Source organism: Xenopus laevis, chromosome 1S (assembly GCF_017654675.1).
Source record: "Xenopus laevis strain J_2021 chromosome 1S, Xenopus_laevis_v10.1, whole genome shotgun sequence".
Classification (NCBI taxonomy): domain Eukaryota; kingdom Metazoa; phylum Chordata; class Amphibia; order Anura; family Pipidae; genus Xenopus; species Xenopus laevis.
In genome coordinates this window covers 200165352-200182962 of record NC_054372.1, presented here as the reverse complement: position 1 = coordinate 200182962, position 17611 = coordinate 200165352, and the positions used below count along the sequence as shown (strand labels likewise).

Here is a 17611-nt window from a genome sequence, read left to right as displayed (position 1 = left end):
GGAGGTGTCTGAGGCAGGATGAATTTTTTTGAATTTTTGGCTGCAAATGGCTGGGAGGAGGAGGAGGATTGAGGAGGAGGAGGAGGGGGAACGTCTCTCCAGCCCTGGGGAGGTGCCAATGGCAGCTGGATCCCACACTATGTGGGATCTTAGTCGTCGCAGGAGGGGGAGCACAGGCTGGGGAGCCACTGGGAGGGGTTCCTGGGGGGAGGAGGAAGAGAGTGGGGGGTCCCGTAGGGGAGGGGAAGAGAGTAGGTCAGGTGGGTGGTCCCGTAGTGGGGGTGAGAGTAGGTCAGGTGGGGGGTCCCGTAGTGGGGGTGAGAGTAGGTCAGGTGGGGGGTCCCGTAGAGGGGAGGAGAGTAGGGCAGTGGGATCCCATAGAGAGGGGGAGCGTAGGGCAGGGGGGTCCCATAGAGGGGAGGAGAGTAGGGCAGGGGGGTCCCGTAGAGAGGGGGAGCGTAGGGCAGGGGTGTCCCGTAGAGGGAGGGAGGAGCATAGGGCAGGGGGGCAGGAGCATAGTGTAGGGAGGGTGTCCCCCAGCCAACGCAGGGAGTCCCCCAGGGCACGCTGCATGTCTCGCTCGCCATCTGGGGCACGCAGTGTGTCACGCACCCCACCAAGGGCTCGGAGAGGCTCCCCCAGGAGAAGGACACAGAGGCTGCCCAGCAGTGAGGAGGAGATGGAGGCACCACCAACTGCCTCAGAGAGGAGACAAGAGGAGGGTGATGATGACGGAGGAGAGGAGGGCCCCACCAACAAAATGGCCCAAAGGTTTACCAGTGATGAGAATGGAGCACTGGTGGACGAGGTGGTAGCGCGATGGGATGTTCTGTTTGGGAGTCGGTCCCATCGTATCATTGTTATCAGACGTCAACAACACTGGCAGCAGGTAACGGACAAGGTGAACACTGTGGGCGCTTTACACAGGGATCTCCCCACTATATACAAGTGATTCAGTGACCTGAAGTGTTGGCTAAGGGCAAAGCTGGTGACCAGGAGAGCTAAAGCCCAGGAGACTGGCGGAGGGCGAGTCCCTTCACTCAGACAGAAGCCCTACGAGCGTCAGCTTCTGGACATTATGAGCAAAGAGGGCAGTGAAGGACTGGACACAGACTGGAGAAGTAAGTTGACTTTTATAGAAACAAACATCTGACTCCTTTTTTCCACATTCACATCATTTAGATAAATGTCTAATTTCCCCTTTAGCATTTCACTTCTTTGCTAAAATATTGCTCCTGTTTTGCATTAGAGGAGTTTCTTGTGCTTTTCTTTACAACTTTGCTGTTTGTTCATTACTAGTTTGTTTGTCGGTAACAGACAGAATGGCAGCCATTTCTTTATTAACCATTTCCCCACTATACCACAAATGTTTAGAAACTGCATTAAAGGGGTGGTTCACCTTTAAGTTAACTTTTAAGTATGTTCTAGAATGGCCAAGTCTAAGCAACTTTTCAGTTGTCCATTATTTATTTAGTATATTTTTAAAATTAAAGGACTCTTTCCAGCTTGAAAATGTGGGTCTAGAAATGCTCTGTAAGACTACACATGTGATGTTATTGTGAGTTTTTATTACTCGTATTACTAATTAGACCATCCCCTAATTATATTCCAGTCTCTTCTTCAGATGAATGCATGGTTGCTATGCTAATTTGGACCCTAGCAACCAGATTGCTGAGATTGCAAAGTGTAAATCTGCTGATTAAAAAGCTAAATAACTTTAAAATCACAAGTATTGTCAAATAATCTACAGTCTGGTCATTTCCCTATGGGACCAGACTGTAAATGATATCCTTATAAACAGCGTGTTCTTGCGTCAGAACGTACCGTTTATAACTCAATGAGTCAGCAGTGGTCACTGACGCAACGCTACCTGCAGCTTTACTTCCTGTCTGTCCGCCTCACTTATCACTTCCTCCATCACATGATGTGCTCGCTCGTCCCTTCTATTACAGTCTTGCTGACTTTTTTCCACTCTCCCCCCCTCTGCCTTTTCCTCCCTCAGCATTTCTCTCCCTCTTCTGTTGCTCTGTCCACCTCTAATCTCGCTCAGTCTAAAATTTACTAACATATTAATAGTCACCTCGGAGTTATGTGACCTTCGGCCTCATGCTTTTATATGGTCACATAACTCCTCGGTAACATAATATCTTTATAAATTACAGTAGGCGGTACATTATCCACTATATATTACATTCTCTCCTGCTCGCACCATTGCAAATGTATTTAAAGGAACAGTAACACAAAAAAATGTTAGTGTTTTAAAGTAATGAAAATGTCATGTACTCAGTGGCGTAACTAGATATTACTGGGCCCCATAGCAAATTATTTTTCAGGCCCCCAAAATGTTTAGAGGTTGACTTGTTTCTCCAATATTTATTGAAATTGTATATGAATTAGGGTCTCATGGGGCCCCTATACCTCCTGGCCCCCCTGCAGCCGCAGGGTCTGCTACCTCTATAGTTACGCCCCTGCATGTACTGTTGCCCTGCACTGGTAAAACTGGTGTGTTTGCTTCAGAAACACTACTATAGTTCATATAAACAAGCTGCTGTGGAACAGGAATTGAAAAAAGTCTATAGGGCACAGGTTAAATAGTGGATAACAGATAACTCCATTATGTTCTACAGAGTTTATCTGCTGTGTAACCTGAGCCTTTTCTCATTTGAATGGCTGCCCCCATTGCTTCACAGCAGCTTATTTATATAAACTTTAGTAGTGTTTCTGAAGCAAACACAGCAGTTTTACCAGTGCAGGGCAACACTGCATTATATTTTCATTACTTTAAAACACATATTTTTTCATATTACTGTTCCTTTAAGTTTTAACCATTCCATCTCCCTTGCTGTACCATTCCATTGAAGTTAGTATTTGGAATGAGAAATAAAATAGATTTGTAGCATGTGGGAGGTCTCTTGCAATTCCATATGATTGTCTTTTAATACTTTTTTGTTTTCTTTATTCACAATTGCAGTACCGCCGCAAACATCGCAGCCTGACTCGGGCAGTGACCAGGACGCCCCCGCTCAGCAACCTCAGGAAGAGGGTGAGGCTGAAGATCTGGATAGAGCCCCGGAAGCTCAAGGTACCGACATGTTCAATGTTGTGACCAATGTAGTTGCTTCCTCAACTTGTTTACAGCATTACTAATGTCCTATCTCACATTACAGAACACCGAGCTGAAAGCCGCGCCCAGTCACCAGCTGTGATACCTGTGGTGCCCCCCAGACGTAAGAGTAATTTTATAACTAATAACCCCTTCCTTTATTTGTCTGTGTGTCACCAAAGATGCCATGTATTGGTTAAGCTGAGCTCAGGAGAGGTGGTTAGGAGAATAAAATAGGATCAGACAGCTAGAGCAGAGTTTCTATGGGAACCAGTAATGATATCTCCTCACTGGCTGTTAGACTGGAGGGTGTGTTTAGTAATCTGAGCTGAGAAGAACTGAGCATGCTCATTAGCCAACAGCCAAAGTGAATTCCTGAGGGAGGGCCAGAGTGAGTTAGAAGAGGAGAAGGAATTCTAAGTGATTAAGGGGATACTGCAGACTTTACTGTGAACCTTTTAAAAACCAGTGGCAGGTATCTGAAGCTCCTCCTCACTGGGAGGGAGGGTTTACATGTCCTTTAAAAAAACTTTGTCTAAAAAAAAAAAAAACATGTTTTCCAAGCTACAGACTGGTGTGAAATTTTCACTCTAATGTTGTGTTTATGCCACCCCCCCAAAAGAAAACACCACCTCCAATCTAAATGTGGCCAAACAAGGGCCAATAAAAGCTGCCGACAGACCAACAGTTTATTGGCCAAGTCGGCCAGATCTCGATTGGATGGGACTAAAATCTCGTTGATGCGGTCCTGCGATCCGACCGCCTGTTCCTATTCGTTAGGATCCGATCGTTGGGCCCTAGGGCCCACAATCGGATCAGCTCGATATTGCCCACCTCAAGGTGGACATATCAGAGAGAGATCCGCTCATTTGGCAACATCGCCAAATGAGCAGATCTCTCCGTGTATGGCCACCTTAACTTGGAACCTTTTCTAACCTTTTGTTTGTTGTGGGTTATGCACATGTCCAATATATATACTTATATTTGATTTTTCTTGTAGGTTGTGCTGCTGCCACTGCTGCAGCAATTGGGGGACCACCACAGGAGGAAGGACGGCGACTGGGTGATCAACCTGCGGCACAACCGGGGCTCATTGATGCGATGATGGCTGCCATGCAGCCTATGCTCCACCAGCAGCGCCGCCAGGAACTCTGGATGATGCGGTGGATGGCCCAAATCCATACGGATATTAGGGAGACCCAGGTGACCATCCATCGTGGATTCCAGGACCTGGTGGCAGCCATGGCAGCCCAGCCTCATCGACCAGGGGCCTCTGCTGAGGGTGAAGTCCCTGGTCCACCTGCTGCTCCCCCTCCACCCCCTTAAGCAACATCGAAGGGAAAGGGGGCATAGAAGGGGACACGGTCCTGTCCGAGGGGACAAACTTCCCTAGCTCCAGTCTGTGTCATTTTCCATCTGACACTGGCCTCTTTGCCTATTTTTCTCCTGGTAATGCTTCAGGCATCACTTTGTCCGTTACCCAGCAATGGGACTGACTCCCAAACAACACATCCCATTGTTTACACTGTGCTCCATTCTCATCACTGAGGGGTGCCATTTTAATATCTATTGGTACCCTTTCCAATAACACCTGGAAAAGCACTTCAAAACATCTAAGTGCATTTGCTCTAACATATGTATATATATATATATATATATATATATATATATATATATATATATATATATATATAAATGTTCACAAAGTACCTGCACTCCTTCCTTTCGGTATGGGTGGGTGCCTGGTCTGTCAGGGTATGTAGATTCAAGATGGACCAGCACTCCAAGTTTTTCAATCAAACAAGTGTTTATTTTAACATCACTCAAGTGTCCAACGTTTCGGCCCACATTAGGGCCTTTATCAAGGATAAGTGTGAGTGGTCATGTGGGTGTTTAAATACAAAAAAAGGTGGGCGTCAGAATGACTTCATTACCAATCAATTAATGCAAATGAGCATCACAGTGCATACATGTGAATTTTGTGTTTCAATTCCTGATTTGACCTCTAGGTGTTTGCATCTTATTATATTGTTTCAATATAATAAGATGCAAAATGAAACATGAATAGCAACATTATTTGTAACAGTGATATACATTCTTTTCTTTTAGATGGTGTGTGTAGCCCTACTGTGCTGAGACAAAGTAAGCAGTCCAATAAGCGACCAAAAGAACTTTCTTTACAACACATTCTTTTATTGTTTTTAATAATTCCCTTGATACACATTGTACACATATATTTAACCCTTTCCCTGCCAGCCGTTTTGTCCTAGATGCGAACATCTACTGCCAAGCAGTTTTTAGATATTTTGCACTCTTTCACTTTTAGGCCCCTTCCTGGGGCGGTCTTTTAGTTTACCCAGGAAAACAATATATTGTTTTTTTCAGGACAACCTGAACTTTCAAAATATGCAAGAATTTTGGTGTAATTCTACTTCTGTAAAAAAATATAGGCTTCTAAGTGTCCAATAAAATGAAAAAAATCATGTTTCACAAAGAACAATCACATATATCAGAAACATTATTTACTTTATGTATGAGAAAACAGCTGATTTGGAAAGGTCTGTGTCTCCTGAACGCGGCAATACCAAATATATATAGTTTTATGGAGATTTCTCACTTGTATAGATCAAAATCTAAAAGCAGTACACTAGCAAATGTCCAAAGCACCGCTCCCCAAACGGCATACTTCTGATTTCAAGGCCAAACATTCCACTAACAGTAGGTTTACCCTAGAAAACTACCCATTATTAGAAAGAACAGATTCTGGTGAATCAAAAATGGGTAAACATATCGTTGTACTCCAAACTCCCAAGTTGCAATTGTTTCCTAAAGTTATAATGTTTTATAGAAATTGGTGAATTTTTTGAAAAATGACCTCAAAGCTTCCAATCTACAGAATCGTATCTCCCACACATCATTAGGTATCAATGTAAAACACCCCAAATATGAAAGCCTGGGATCCACTGAACAGTTTGATGCCCAATATGTATAGGTGTACCCAAGCACGTGACATATAGGGGCCCTAAACTGTAGACACCTCATTTGAGCTATCAGTTCTGTAATTCCAGATACTGCAAAATCAGCACATTTGCATCGTTTTGGGGTGGGGTAAAAGTAAAAAAAATAAGTTCATCCCAGAAAACCATATATTTTCGGAAAGTACACATTCCCACGAATCTAAATTGGGTATGCATGTCTTTGTACTACAAAGTACCAAGCCGCAAACGATTCCTAAATTTGGTGATTTTGGCGACATTTCCAAAAATCACCTCAAAATTTCTACCCTGCAGCATCGTATTACCCACATACTTTTAGGTATCAAGAGAAATCACCCCAAATATGAAAGCCTAGGGTCCTCTGAACAGTTTGATGCCCAATATGTATAGGTGTACCCAAGCACGTGGCAGACAGGGGCCCCAAAAGGAAGACCCCCATATGGTCTGTCATTTCAGGTACTGCAAAATCAACACATTTACATCGTTTTGGGGGGGTCAAAAGTAGAAAAAAGTGGGTTCACCCCAGAAAACCATATATTTTCGGAAAGTACACATTCCCATGAATCTAAATTGGGTATGCATGTGTTTGTACTCCAAAGTACCAAGCCGCAAATCATTCCTAAATTTGGTGATTTTGGTGATACTTCCAAAAATCACCTCAAAATTTCTACCCTGCAGCATCGTATTACCCACATACTTTTAGGTATCAAGCAAAATCACCCCAAATATGAAAGCCTAGGGTCCTCTGAACAGTTTGATGCCCAATATGTATAGGTGTACCCAAGCATGTGGCATACAGGGGCCCCAAAAGGAAGACCCCCATATGGTCTGTCATTTCAGGTACAGCAAAAGCAACACATTTACATCGTTTTGGGGGGTCAAAAGTAGAAAAAAGCAAGTTCACTCCAGCAAACCATATATTTTTGGAAAGTACACATTCCCACGAATCTAAATTGGGTATGCATGTCTTTTTACGCCAAAGTACAAAGCTGCAAACCATTCCTAAATTTGGTGATTTTGGTGATATTTCCAAAAATCACCTCAAAATTTCTACCCTGCAGCATCGTATTACCCACATACTTTTAGGTATCAAGAGATATCACCCCAAATATGAAAGCCTAGGGTCCTCTGAACAGTTTGATGCCCAATATGTATAGGTGTACCCAAGCACGTGGCATACAGGGGCCCCAAAAGGAAGGCCCCCATATGGTCTGTCATTTCAGGTACTGCAAAATCAACACATTTACATCGTTTTGGGGGGGTCAAAAGTAGGAAAAAGTGGGTTCACCCCAGATAACCATATATTTTCGGAAAGTACACATTCCCATGAATCTAAATTGGGTATGCATGTGTTTGTACTCCAAAGTACCAAGCCACAAATCATTCCTAAATTTGGTGATTTTGGTGATACTTCCAAAAATCACCTCAAAATTTCTACCCTGCAGCATCGTATTACCCACATACTTTTAGGTATCAAGAGATATCACCCCAAATATGAAAGCCTAGGGTCCTCTGAACAGTTTGATGCCCAATATGTATAGGTGTACCCAAGCACGTGGCATACAGGGGCCCCAAAAGGAAGGCCCCCATATGGTCTGTCATTTCAGGTACTGCAAAATCAACACATTTACATCGTTTTGGGGGGGTCAAAAGTAGAAAAAAGCAAGTTCACCCCAGAAAACCATATATTTTTGGAAAGTACACATTCCCACGAATCTAAATTGGGTATGCATGTCTTTCTACGCCAAAGTACAAAGCTGCAAACCATTCCTAAATTTGGTGATTTTGGTGATATTTCCAAAAATCACCTCAAAATTTCTACCCTGCAGCATCGTATTACCCACATACTTTTAGGTATCAAGAGATATCACCCCAAATATGAAAGCCTAGGGTCCTCTGAACAGTTTGATGCCCAATATGTATAGGTGTACCCAAGCACGTGGCATACAGGGGCCCCAAAAGGAAGGCCCCCATATGGTCTGTCATTTCAGGTACTGCAAAATCAACACATTTACATCGTTTTGGGGGGGTCAAAAGTAGGAAAAAGTGGGTTCACCCCAGATAACCATATATTTTCGGAAAGTACACATTCCCATGAATCTAAATTGGGTATGCATGTGTTTGTACTCCAAAGTACCAAGCCACAAATCATTCCTAAATTTGGAGATTTTGGTGATACTTCCAAAAATCACCTCAAAATTTCTACCCTGCAGCATCGTATTACCCACATACTTTTAGGTATCAAGAGATATCACCCCAAATATGAAAGCCTAGGGTCCTCTGAACAGTTTGATGCCCAATATGTATAGGTGTACCCAAGCACGTGGCAGACAGGGGCCCCAAAAGGAAGACCCCCATTTGGTCTGTCATTTCAGATACTGCAAAATCAACACATTTACATTGTTTGGGGGGGGGGGGACAAAGGTAGAAAAAGTAAGTTCACCCCAGAAAACCATATATTTTCGTAAAGTACACATTCCCCTGAATCCAATTTGGGTATGCATGTCTTTCTACTCCAAAGTACCAAGCCACAAACCATTCCTAAATGTGGTGATTTTGGTGACATTTCCAAAAATCACCTCAAAATTTCCACCCTGCAGCATCGTATTACCCACATACTTTTAGGTATCAAGACAAATCACCCCAAATATGAAAGCCTAGGGTCCTCTGAACAGTTTGATGCCAAACATGTATAGGTGTACCCAAACACGTGACATATAGGGGCCCTAAAATGAAGACCCCCCCCCATATGGTCTGTCATTTCAGGTACTGCAAAATCAACACATTTACCTTGTTTTGGGGGGGGGCAAAAGTAGAAAAAAGTAAGTTCACCCAAGAAAACCATATATTTTCGGAAAGTACACATTCCCACGAATCTAAATTGGGTATGCATGTCTTTGTACTCCAAAGTACAATGCCGCAAATCATTCCTAAATTTGGGGATTTTGGTGACATTTCCAAAAATCACCTCAAAATTTCCAACCTGCAGCATCATATTTCCCACATACTTTTAGGTATCAAGATAAATCACCCCAAATATGAAAGCCTAGGGTCCTCTGAACAGTTTGATGCCCAATATGTATAGGTGTACCCAAGCACGTGGCATATAGGGGCCCCAAAAGGAAGACCCCCATATGGTCTGTCAATTCAGATACTGCAAAATCAACACATTTACATCGTTTTGGGGGGGGCAAAGGCAGAAAAAAGTAATTTCAACCCAGAAAACCATATATTTTCGGAAAGTACACATTCCGACGAATCTAAATTGGGTATGGATGTCTTTGTACTCCAAAGTACCAAGCCGCAAACCATTCCTAAATTTGATGATTTTGGCGACATTTCCAAAAATCACCTCAAAATTTCTACCCTGCAGCATCGTATAAGCCACATACTTTTAGGTATCAAGAGATATCACCCCAAATATGAAAGCCTAGGGTCCTCTGAACAGTTTGATGCCCAATATGTATAGGTGTACCCAAGCACGTGGCATATAGGGCCCCAAAAGGAAGACCCCCATATGGTCTGTCATTTCAGGTACTGCAAAATCAACACATTTACATAGTTTTGGGGGGGGGCAAAGGTAGAAAAAAGTATGTTCGCCCCAGAAAACCATATATTTTTGGAAATTACACATTCCCGCGAATCCAAATTGGGTATGCATGTCTTTGTACTCCAAAGTACCAAGTCGCAAGCCTTTCCTAAATTTGGCGATAAAAGCAACGGTTTTTACATTTCTGAAAATCGCCTAAAAATATTGCAATTGGCCGCATTTATCTCACCCAACTTCTTACATACAATTGTAAAACACCATAAATACTGATGCCAAGGGTCTACTGAACAGTTTTATGCCCAATATGCATTGATATACCAAGGCAGCTGGCATGTGCGGACCCCAAATGTAAATAGTGAATATGAGTTTTCTCTGCTGCCGATTCGCCTTCTGTAAACATAGACCATTGACTTCATATTATGTGCCTCAAGACCCTCCTAACAGCAAAGACCCCCCAAAACCATATGTTTTTGGAAAGTACACATTCTGACGAAAACAACCAAGATAAAGACGTCTTTCTACAGCAAAGTACCAAACTGCAAAACTTTTATAAACATAGAGATTTTTACATTTCTGAAAATCGCCTAAAAATGTTGAAGTATGCCACATTTATCTCACACAATGTTTTACGTACAAAGAAAAATCACCCCAAATATGGACATCAGAGGTCTACTGAATAGTTTGATGCCCAATATGTATAGATTTACCAAAGTATATGGTGTGTACGGCCGCAAATGAAAAATGTGCATATGAATTTTCACACTGGCCAACTAAGCTGCTGAAAAGAGAACCCCAACTGTGCGTTATGTGCCGTAAGACCCCCAAACTGTAAAAAGACCCCAGAAAACCATATATTTTTGGAAAGCATATATTCTGACGGATCAATCTAAGTAAAATAATATACCAAAGCACCAAACAGCAAAACTATACTAAAGATACATAAGGAACAATAATCCAGGGATAAAATTGCAATAAAACCACAAAAATTGTGCAAATCAATGAAATAACAAAATAACTGCACCGACAGCATAATTAGTGGCCGAAATCGATTATCCAATAGTCACGCTGCTGAAATAAACAGTTTTTATGGGTAAAAAAAACACAAATTGGTGAAATGAAAAAGTAAAAAAAATAAAATGTATATACATGTGTGTACACTTCCAAGAATTGTGTGACAGTGTATAAGTGTGTATAAGTGTGTATATAAGTCCATATAAGTGTATATAAATGCATATAAGTGCATATAAGTGGAAAATGAAAAATTAAAAAAAACGTTTTTTTTTTTTTACTACTAAAATATGTGTGTATGTGTGTATAAGGTAGGTAGGTGTATGCAAGTGTGTAAAATAAAGGGCACTTACCGTTTTTGGCTGATCTAAGAGCTGGAGAAGAGAGATCTGCAGATTCACAGCAAGCAGGAAGTGTGTGGGCGTCGCTGGAACACGAGGTGAGCAGGAGGAAGCAGAGCAGCAAGGCAGACACGCGATTTGCTGTGTCTGCCTCTTTTAGGTCGGCCCTGCGACAATCCAGTCGCAGGACCGACATGACAGCCCCCCAGCCTCGTTGCCCAGGGGGCTGTCAATGCTGCTAAACCTCTGCAGAGGCGGCTAAAGCCGCTGATGCAGAGTACAGCATGTAAAACTGCAAGCACGTACAATGTACGTGCTTGGCAGTTAAAGCCCTTGCCTGCCAGAACGTACGGTGTACGTGCTTGGCAGGCAAAGGGTTAAATACACAGGAGTATACCAAATTTTCCATGAAATGGTATCCACAAAGATTATCACAAAAAGTAAAATGGTGTAATTGGTACAATGCTGACACCTAGAGGTCAAATCAGGAATTGAAACACAAAATTCACATGTATGCACTGTGATGCTCATTTGCATTAATTAATTGGTAATGAAGTCATTCTGACGCCCACCTTTTTTTCTATTTAAACACCCACATGACCACTCACACTTATCCTTGATAAAGGCCCTAATGTGGGCCGAAACGTTGGACACTTGAGTGATGTTACAATAAACACTTGTTTGATTGAAAAACTTGGAGTGCTGGTCCATCTTGAATCTATATATATATATATATATATATATATATATATATATATATATATATATATATATATATATATATATATATATATATATGGTGTTATCAGCACCAAGGTGTGCCATATCTAACACCCATTGGCGCCCTTTCCAATAACATCTGGAAAAGCACTTACAAACATCAAAAAGTGCATTTGCTCTAACATATTTCTATGGCGATGCTGCAGTGTTGCCGAACACATTCACTTGGCCAAAAAATGTTACATGTAAGGGTCAATTAATTCCATTGCAAGCATATGACTACACTTTTTTGATTGTGTATTTATCACTAGTGCAGTATTGCTTCAAAGGTTCCATAAGCTAATCAAGCTCTGTATTTATGTGGTTTACATGTTATGTGCATTCATGTAACAATGGCCTATATTCTGCAACTGTCAAAGTGAAAACAGTGTACCTTGTGCTTTGCACTATGAAGTATTGTTGGCTACCTCTGGCCTACTTTGGCTACCCAGCACTCATAATAGGTGCTAATGACTACTACCTCCTCCTCCACCTGTGCTCATTAAATAGCAAGTCCAAGGTGTATGATATGCCTTAAAGGCACAAAGCATTGATACTTTGCACAAGAAGTTATGTTGGCTATCTCTGGCCTACTTTGGCTACCCAGCACTCATAATAGGTGCTATTGCCTACTACTACCTCCTCCTCCACCACCACCTCCTCCACCTGTGGTACTTAAATAGCAAGTCTAAGGTGTATGATATGCCTTAAAGGCACAAAGCCTTGGTTGTTACTTTGCACTCAAGCATTGTTGGGTGTCCAACACTCTATCTGGCCAGCAATAATCTCATATTGTTGAATCTTTTAAACTGGCCAAATTGTCATATAGTGACAAGTGTCATTTGTAGATCATATTGATTGTTATATTATTGTTTTGGACACAAGCTTATCAAGGGCCACATTTTTGGATCCTGTTTAATGTAAAGTTGGCCATGATGAATCCAGGGGTGCATTATCAATGTCATGCAACAAATGCTTTGTAAAGCTTTTGCCCTTTAGTGGTCTATAGGGGCTGCTATATTTTGAAATATATGTTGAGACCAAATTCCTCCTGTGGCTTCCAGTTAAGGTACATATTAAATGGTTTTAAATAAATATATTGTGTTCCAAAAACAAACAAACTTTACACAGATATAGATTGTCTTTTTATTGTTGTGCAACTGTTTTGGATTTTGACAAAGATTGTGTCAGTAAAGCCACTATAACATTACTGGGTGTGTTTCTTCTTTCTTTTTTGCCAAGGCGCTTGTCCAAAATAGTAACATGGGTAATGTCATTTCAAACAAGAAACAGAAGAAGCCATACGTGTGGATCAAACAAGAAAAATGCATTTACACAAATCAAAATAAATTTAAGTAGCCACACAAAAGCCGGTCATTGCTAAACAAACACTGCCACTTACTGATATGTTTTCTTAGGGCTCTTACACATGAGCGTTCCGATCTGCGCTCCCCTGCGTTCCGTTTTTTGGCGTTCAGCCGCAGGGGAGCGCAGGAATAGACGCAAGTCATTATTTGAATCAGGTGACAAGAATTAAAAGCCCTAACAAAGTTATCTGATTGAACTAAACTACAGGTCCCAAGATGCATAGTGCATCTATTGTAGCCAGACTGCAAAAAGGGAAACAATTCTTGAAAATACATACATATCACCTTTAAAATAATATTTGAAGTGCCTTTGTATGAAATTGAAAATAGAACTTACCCACAAGCCTGCCGTCCGGCATTTCTCCTCGGGTGAAGAGGCCACGGAGAGCTGACGGACGCAGGATAGTGGCATCATGGACACTTCCAGGAAAGCCAGATCTCATGATGCGCATGTTGGAATCACACAGCACCTGCACATTGATGGAATGGGAGCGCTTACGATTTCGGTAGCGCTCCTGGTGATGGCGCGGTGGTGTGAGCGCAACATGAGTGCAATCAATGGCTCCTAGGCAATTTGGAAATTGGCCAATTAGGAAAAAATCCTGTTTCAATCTTATCCACTCTGCCTGAGTTGAGCGGAAGGAAATGAGCCTTTGCGAGTGCTGCAGTAGTGCCCTCAGTACTTGTATTAGTCTCCTGCTAAAGGTGGACTGGCTTATGCCAATGAGACGTGAAGAAACCTGCTGGAAACTGCCAGTGCCCGGGAAATGCAAAACTGCAAGCAGCTTGCACATCCCAGGCACTGCCTGAGACCGTGCTGTCACAGGTTCAATGGCCTCACTGATGAGACCATAAACCTGCACTATGGCGGCACGACTCAGGCGGAACATCTCACAACCTCATCATCAGACAACTCGTCCAAACAAAGTACAGGTCTCCTGAAGTGACGAGGCTGCCTGATCCTAGCAGGGACAAGGTGCTCTTGCTCCTCCGCCTGCTCTTGGGCCTCAAAGGGCTCTTACACATGACCGTTCCGACCTGCGCTCCCCTGCGTTCCATTTTTTGGCGTTCAGCCGCAGGGGAGCGCAGGAATAGACGCAAGTCATTATTTGAAATGGGCAGGTCGGAACGGTCATGTGTAAGAGCCCAAAAATGGCGGCTGCCAAAATGTCCATTTTGAAAAAATTCTAAGTCAAATGGCATCTGGTGGGGGTTTTTATAAGTAAGCCAGTGTTTCCCAGCATTCCATGCAGCTTTTAAACATTTAACCATTTAGTGAAGCGTAAGGATAGATAGGGCCAATTAATATTTGAAGTGATGTGGGAAAAAAAATAGAAATAAAAAATAATGTTAGACTTTTGTAAGCCATTGCTACTTGAAAATCTTAGGTTATATTCTGATTGATGCAAAAACAAACATGTTTCTGGTGTCAGTATTTATTTTAATGAAATTCAGCAAACCTCTAGTGCAGCCACAACTAAAGAAACAGTTTATAAAGTGATCCCTAGGTGTCACTATACACCCACAACAGTGGAGAGCACCAGCAAAGAAAATAGAAGAAAATCAAATAGTCGAATGATTTTTTACCTCGACCATTCGATTATTTTTCCTCGACTATTTGATCATCTTCGAATGTTGAAGTCCAAAATCAACTTCGGTAGGTCAAAGATGGGGTACAAATAAAACTTCAGGTGAAGATTTGATAAATAAGGTATCCTTTGAGTCAAGTCCAATAGTCGAATAGGCGAACTAATACATCATTCGATAATCGTACTTGTCCACTTCGATTATCGAATTTGACTATTCACCTGATCGGAGGATCGCTCGATCGTTCGAATCGAAGGTCGAAATCGAAGTAAAAAAACAGTCGAGGCTTAGTGAATCGGCCCCCCCTGTGTAGGTTTTAATACCGGTGATTATAATTATTGCCAGTGGAGAAAGATTTTTGGGAGATTTGTAGCCTGCAGACATGCTTTTTTATTGGGGGGAGCAACAGATTTCCCTGTGATTGCCCTTAAAAGTGTTGCTCAACTTTAAATTGATTGTGCTATTCTGTGACAATTTGCAATTGTTTTTCATTTTTGAATATTTGTAGTCTTTGAGTTATTTAACTTTTTAATCAGCAGCTGTCCAGTTTGTAATTTCTGAAATCCGGTTATTAGGGTCCAAATTACCCTTACAACCATGCGTTGATTTGAATAAAAGACTGGAATATGAATAGGAAATAACCTGAATAAAAAGTAGCAATAACTATAAATGTTTAGCCTTACAGAAGATTTGTTTTTATTAGATGGAGTCAGTGATCCCCATCTGAAAGCTGAAAAAAGTAGAAGGATAATAATTTAAAAAAAAAAAAAATGAAGGCCAATTGAAAGGTTGCTTATAATTTCTCATTCTATAATATACTAAAAGTTAACTTAAAGGTGAAACACCCCTTTAAGAGTAATTGAAGCTGTAAGTGATTCAAATAAGGATAAGTAAACCTTTAGTATAAGTGAATGTAAAACTGATAAGGGGTCTATTCTAAGACCTTTTGCAATATACATTGATATTAAGGGATACATGTACTGTTAATATGAATGAATTTTGTTACAACAGCGCCACCTGCTGGTCATTTTCCCACCAGTCTGACCAGCAAGTAGTCAAGGAAGTTGTCAGAAGAAAGAAAGAGGCTGATGTTCTTCTGCTTAGGAAAGATGTGAGAAAGGTTTCTAATTTTATTCCTAAGCAGAAGAACATCAGAGCAGCCTCTTTCTTTCATATTATTTAACTGGTGCTGCCTAAGGAGCAAAGAAATTGCCATATTTCAAGTCAGTTTTCTTGTCAATGTATCTAAGCAACTGTAAAAGTGCAGAATGCCTGAAAATTGCTTTTAGGGCAAATCAATGTGCAATAAAAGGGTTAATTCTGGTGTAGAAAAGATACATGTGTCCTGTTAGTAGTTCTGTAGCTATTGATCCATTTAGAGGCATTTGCCATTGAACTGGGTCCCTGCAGGTACTGGATGTGCAGCTGTTATAATAAATACTAATCATGTTGCAAAGAACTGCTGTGAAATGGGGGGGGAATGTTTCATATTTTATTTCTAAGCAGAAGAACATCAGAGCATTCACTTATTTTAAAGGTTTACTTACCCTTTAATGAGGGGATTTGGTGGATAAATTATTAACAACGTGAACTACCCCTAAATTGTCACATTTGAAAAGAATTCTTCTACTGGACAGACTGCTCCCCTATATTTCAATGGCTACTAGGAAAGGAAATATTTCTATTTACTAAGTGTTTAGTCCATTCCATATGGGGCCATCCCTCTGGCCATAAAGGGGGGGACAGGGGGTTAAAGTGTCCTAAGCCCAGGCCTGAAGGGGGGCCCGGCAGTGCTGAACTTTTCGAAAGAGTCGAGCCCCCCTTGAAAGTGTCAAAGCCGTGTGGCCATTTCCAAAGTCCCAAACAGCTGAAATACGAAAGTGCCAAAAAGCCAAACAGGCAAAGTCCCAAAACAGCGAAAAGACTCAAAGCCACGAAAGGAGGCGAAGTTGAAGTTCTGGAGCCACGAGTTCAGTTCCACTGACAGCAATTTGTGTTTTTTAATTTCTTTTAATCCCCTGGCCACCAATGTATTATTTTAATATACTATAGGCCCCTGCCACCATGTTTTTTAGGGCCCCAATTTTTTTTAACTTGTAAGGGGGCCCTGGCGCCAATGTTTTTTAAAAAAATATTCATTGGGGCCCTAATTTTTTTTTTACTTGTAAGGGAGGCCCTGGCACCAATGTTTTTTTTAAAATATTCTTTGGGGCCCCCATTTTTTTAACTTGTAAGGGGGGCCCTGCCACCAATATTTTTTTAAGTAATATTCTTTGGGGCCCCTTTTTTTTTTAACTTGTAGGGGGCCCTCGAGCCAATGTTTTTTTTAAATAAATATTCTTTGGGGCCCCAATTTGTTTTTTGACTTGTAGGGGGACCCTGGAGACAATGTTTTTTTTTTACTTTTAGGGAGCCCTGGTAACCAATTACCTTTTTTTAACTTGTACGGGGGCCCTAACCACAAATTTTTTTAAAAACTTTTAAGGGGGTGCTGGCACCACAGGTTTTTTTTAACTTATAAGTGGGCCCTGACCATCAATAGCTTTTTAGAACTTGTGTGTGGGGGGTTATGTTTTTTAGCTCTGATGTCTGTGTGGCCTTTAAACTGTTGTGTGGAGTGGGCGGGATCTGGGTGGGGCTTGGGTGCTGGAGTGGGTGGGGCTCAAAAAATGTTGTTGTACGGGGGGCCCTTTATTTCTAATGGTGACCCTGACCACCATGATATGCTCCAAATCCTGCAGATACAACTCTATGGCCTCATTGTCTATAAAATGTGATAGAAAACAGGTCTTTCTGTTAAAAGCTCTCAAACATTCATCCCCTATTGCCAGACCTTCTCTCACTTCCACTGTCATTCTAATGTGCCAACTAGGATTCAAAATGCCAACTGTTAAAGTGAG

The 17611-nt window shown here is 41.6% G+C and overlaps 1 protein-coding gene across 1 annotated transcript; it reads left to right on the top strand.

Moving 5' to 3' along the window:
* The first annotated feature begins 1039 nt into the window (after nucleotides 1-1039).
* Nucleotides 1040-4543, top strand: LOC121399556 (myb-related transcription factor, partner of profilin-like). Its single transcript, XM_041580698.1, has 4 exons — nucleotides 1040-1121; nucleotides 2972-3082; nucleotides 3168-3227; nucleotides 4104-4543. Exons 1-4 carry the CDS (start codon nucleotides 1079-1081, stop codon nucleotides 4427-4429), a joined length of 540 nt encoding a protein of 179 aa, XP_041436632.1. The 5' UTR covers nucleotides 1040-1078; the 3' UTR covers nucleotides 4430-4543.
* Nucleotides 4544-17611: the final 13068 nt, after the last annotated feature.

Coding starts and splice junctions, on each gene's coding strand:
- LOC121399556 (XM_041580698.1), top strand. CDS start 1,079: ATGAGCAAAGAGGGCAGTGAAGGACTGGACACAGACTGGAGAA. Junction 3,083..3,167: donor TAGAGCCCCGGAAGCTCAAG/GTACCGACATGT, acceptor CTCACATTACAG/AACACCGAGCTGAAAGCCGC. Junction 3,228..4,103: donor ACCTGTGGTGCCCCCCAGAC/GTAAGAGTAATT, acceptor TTTTTCTTGTAG/GTTGTGCTGCTGCCACTGCT.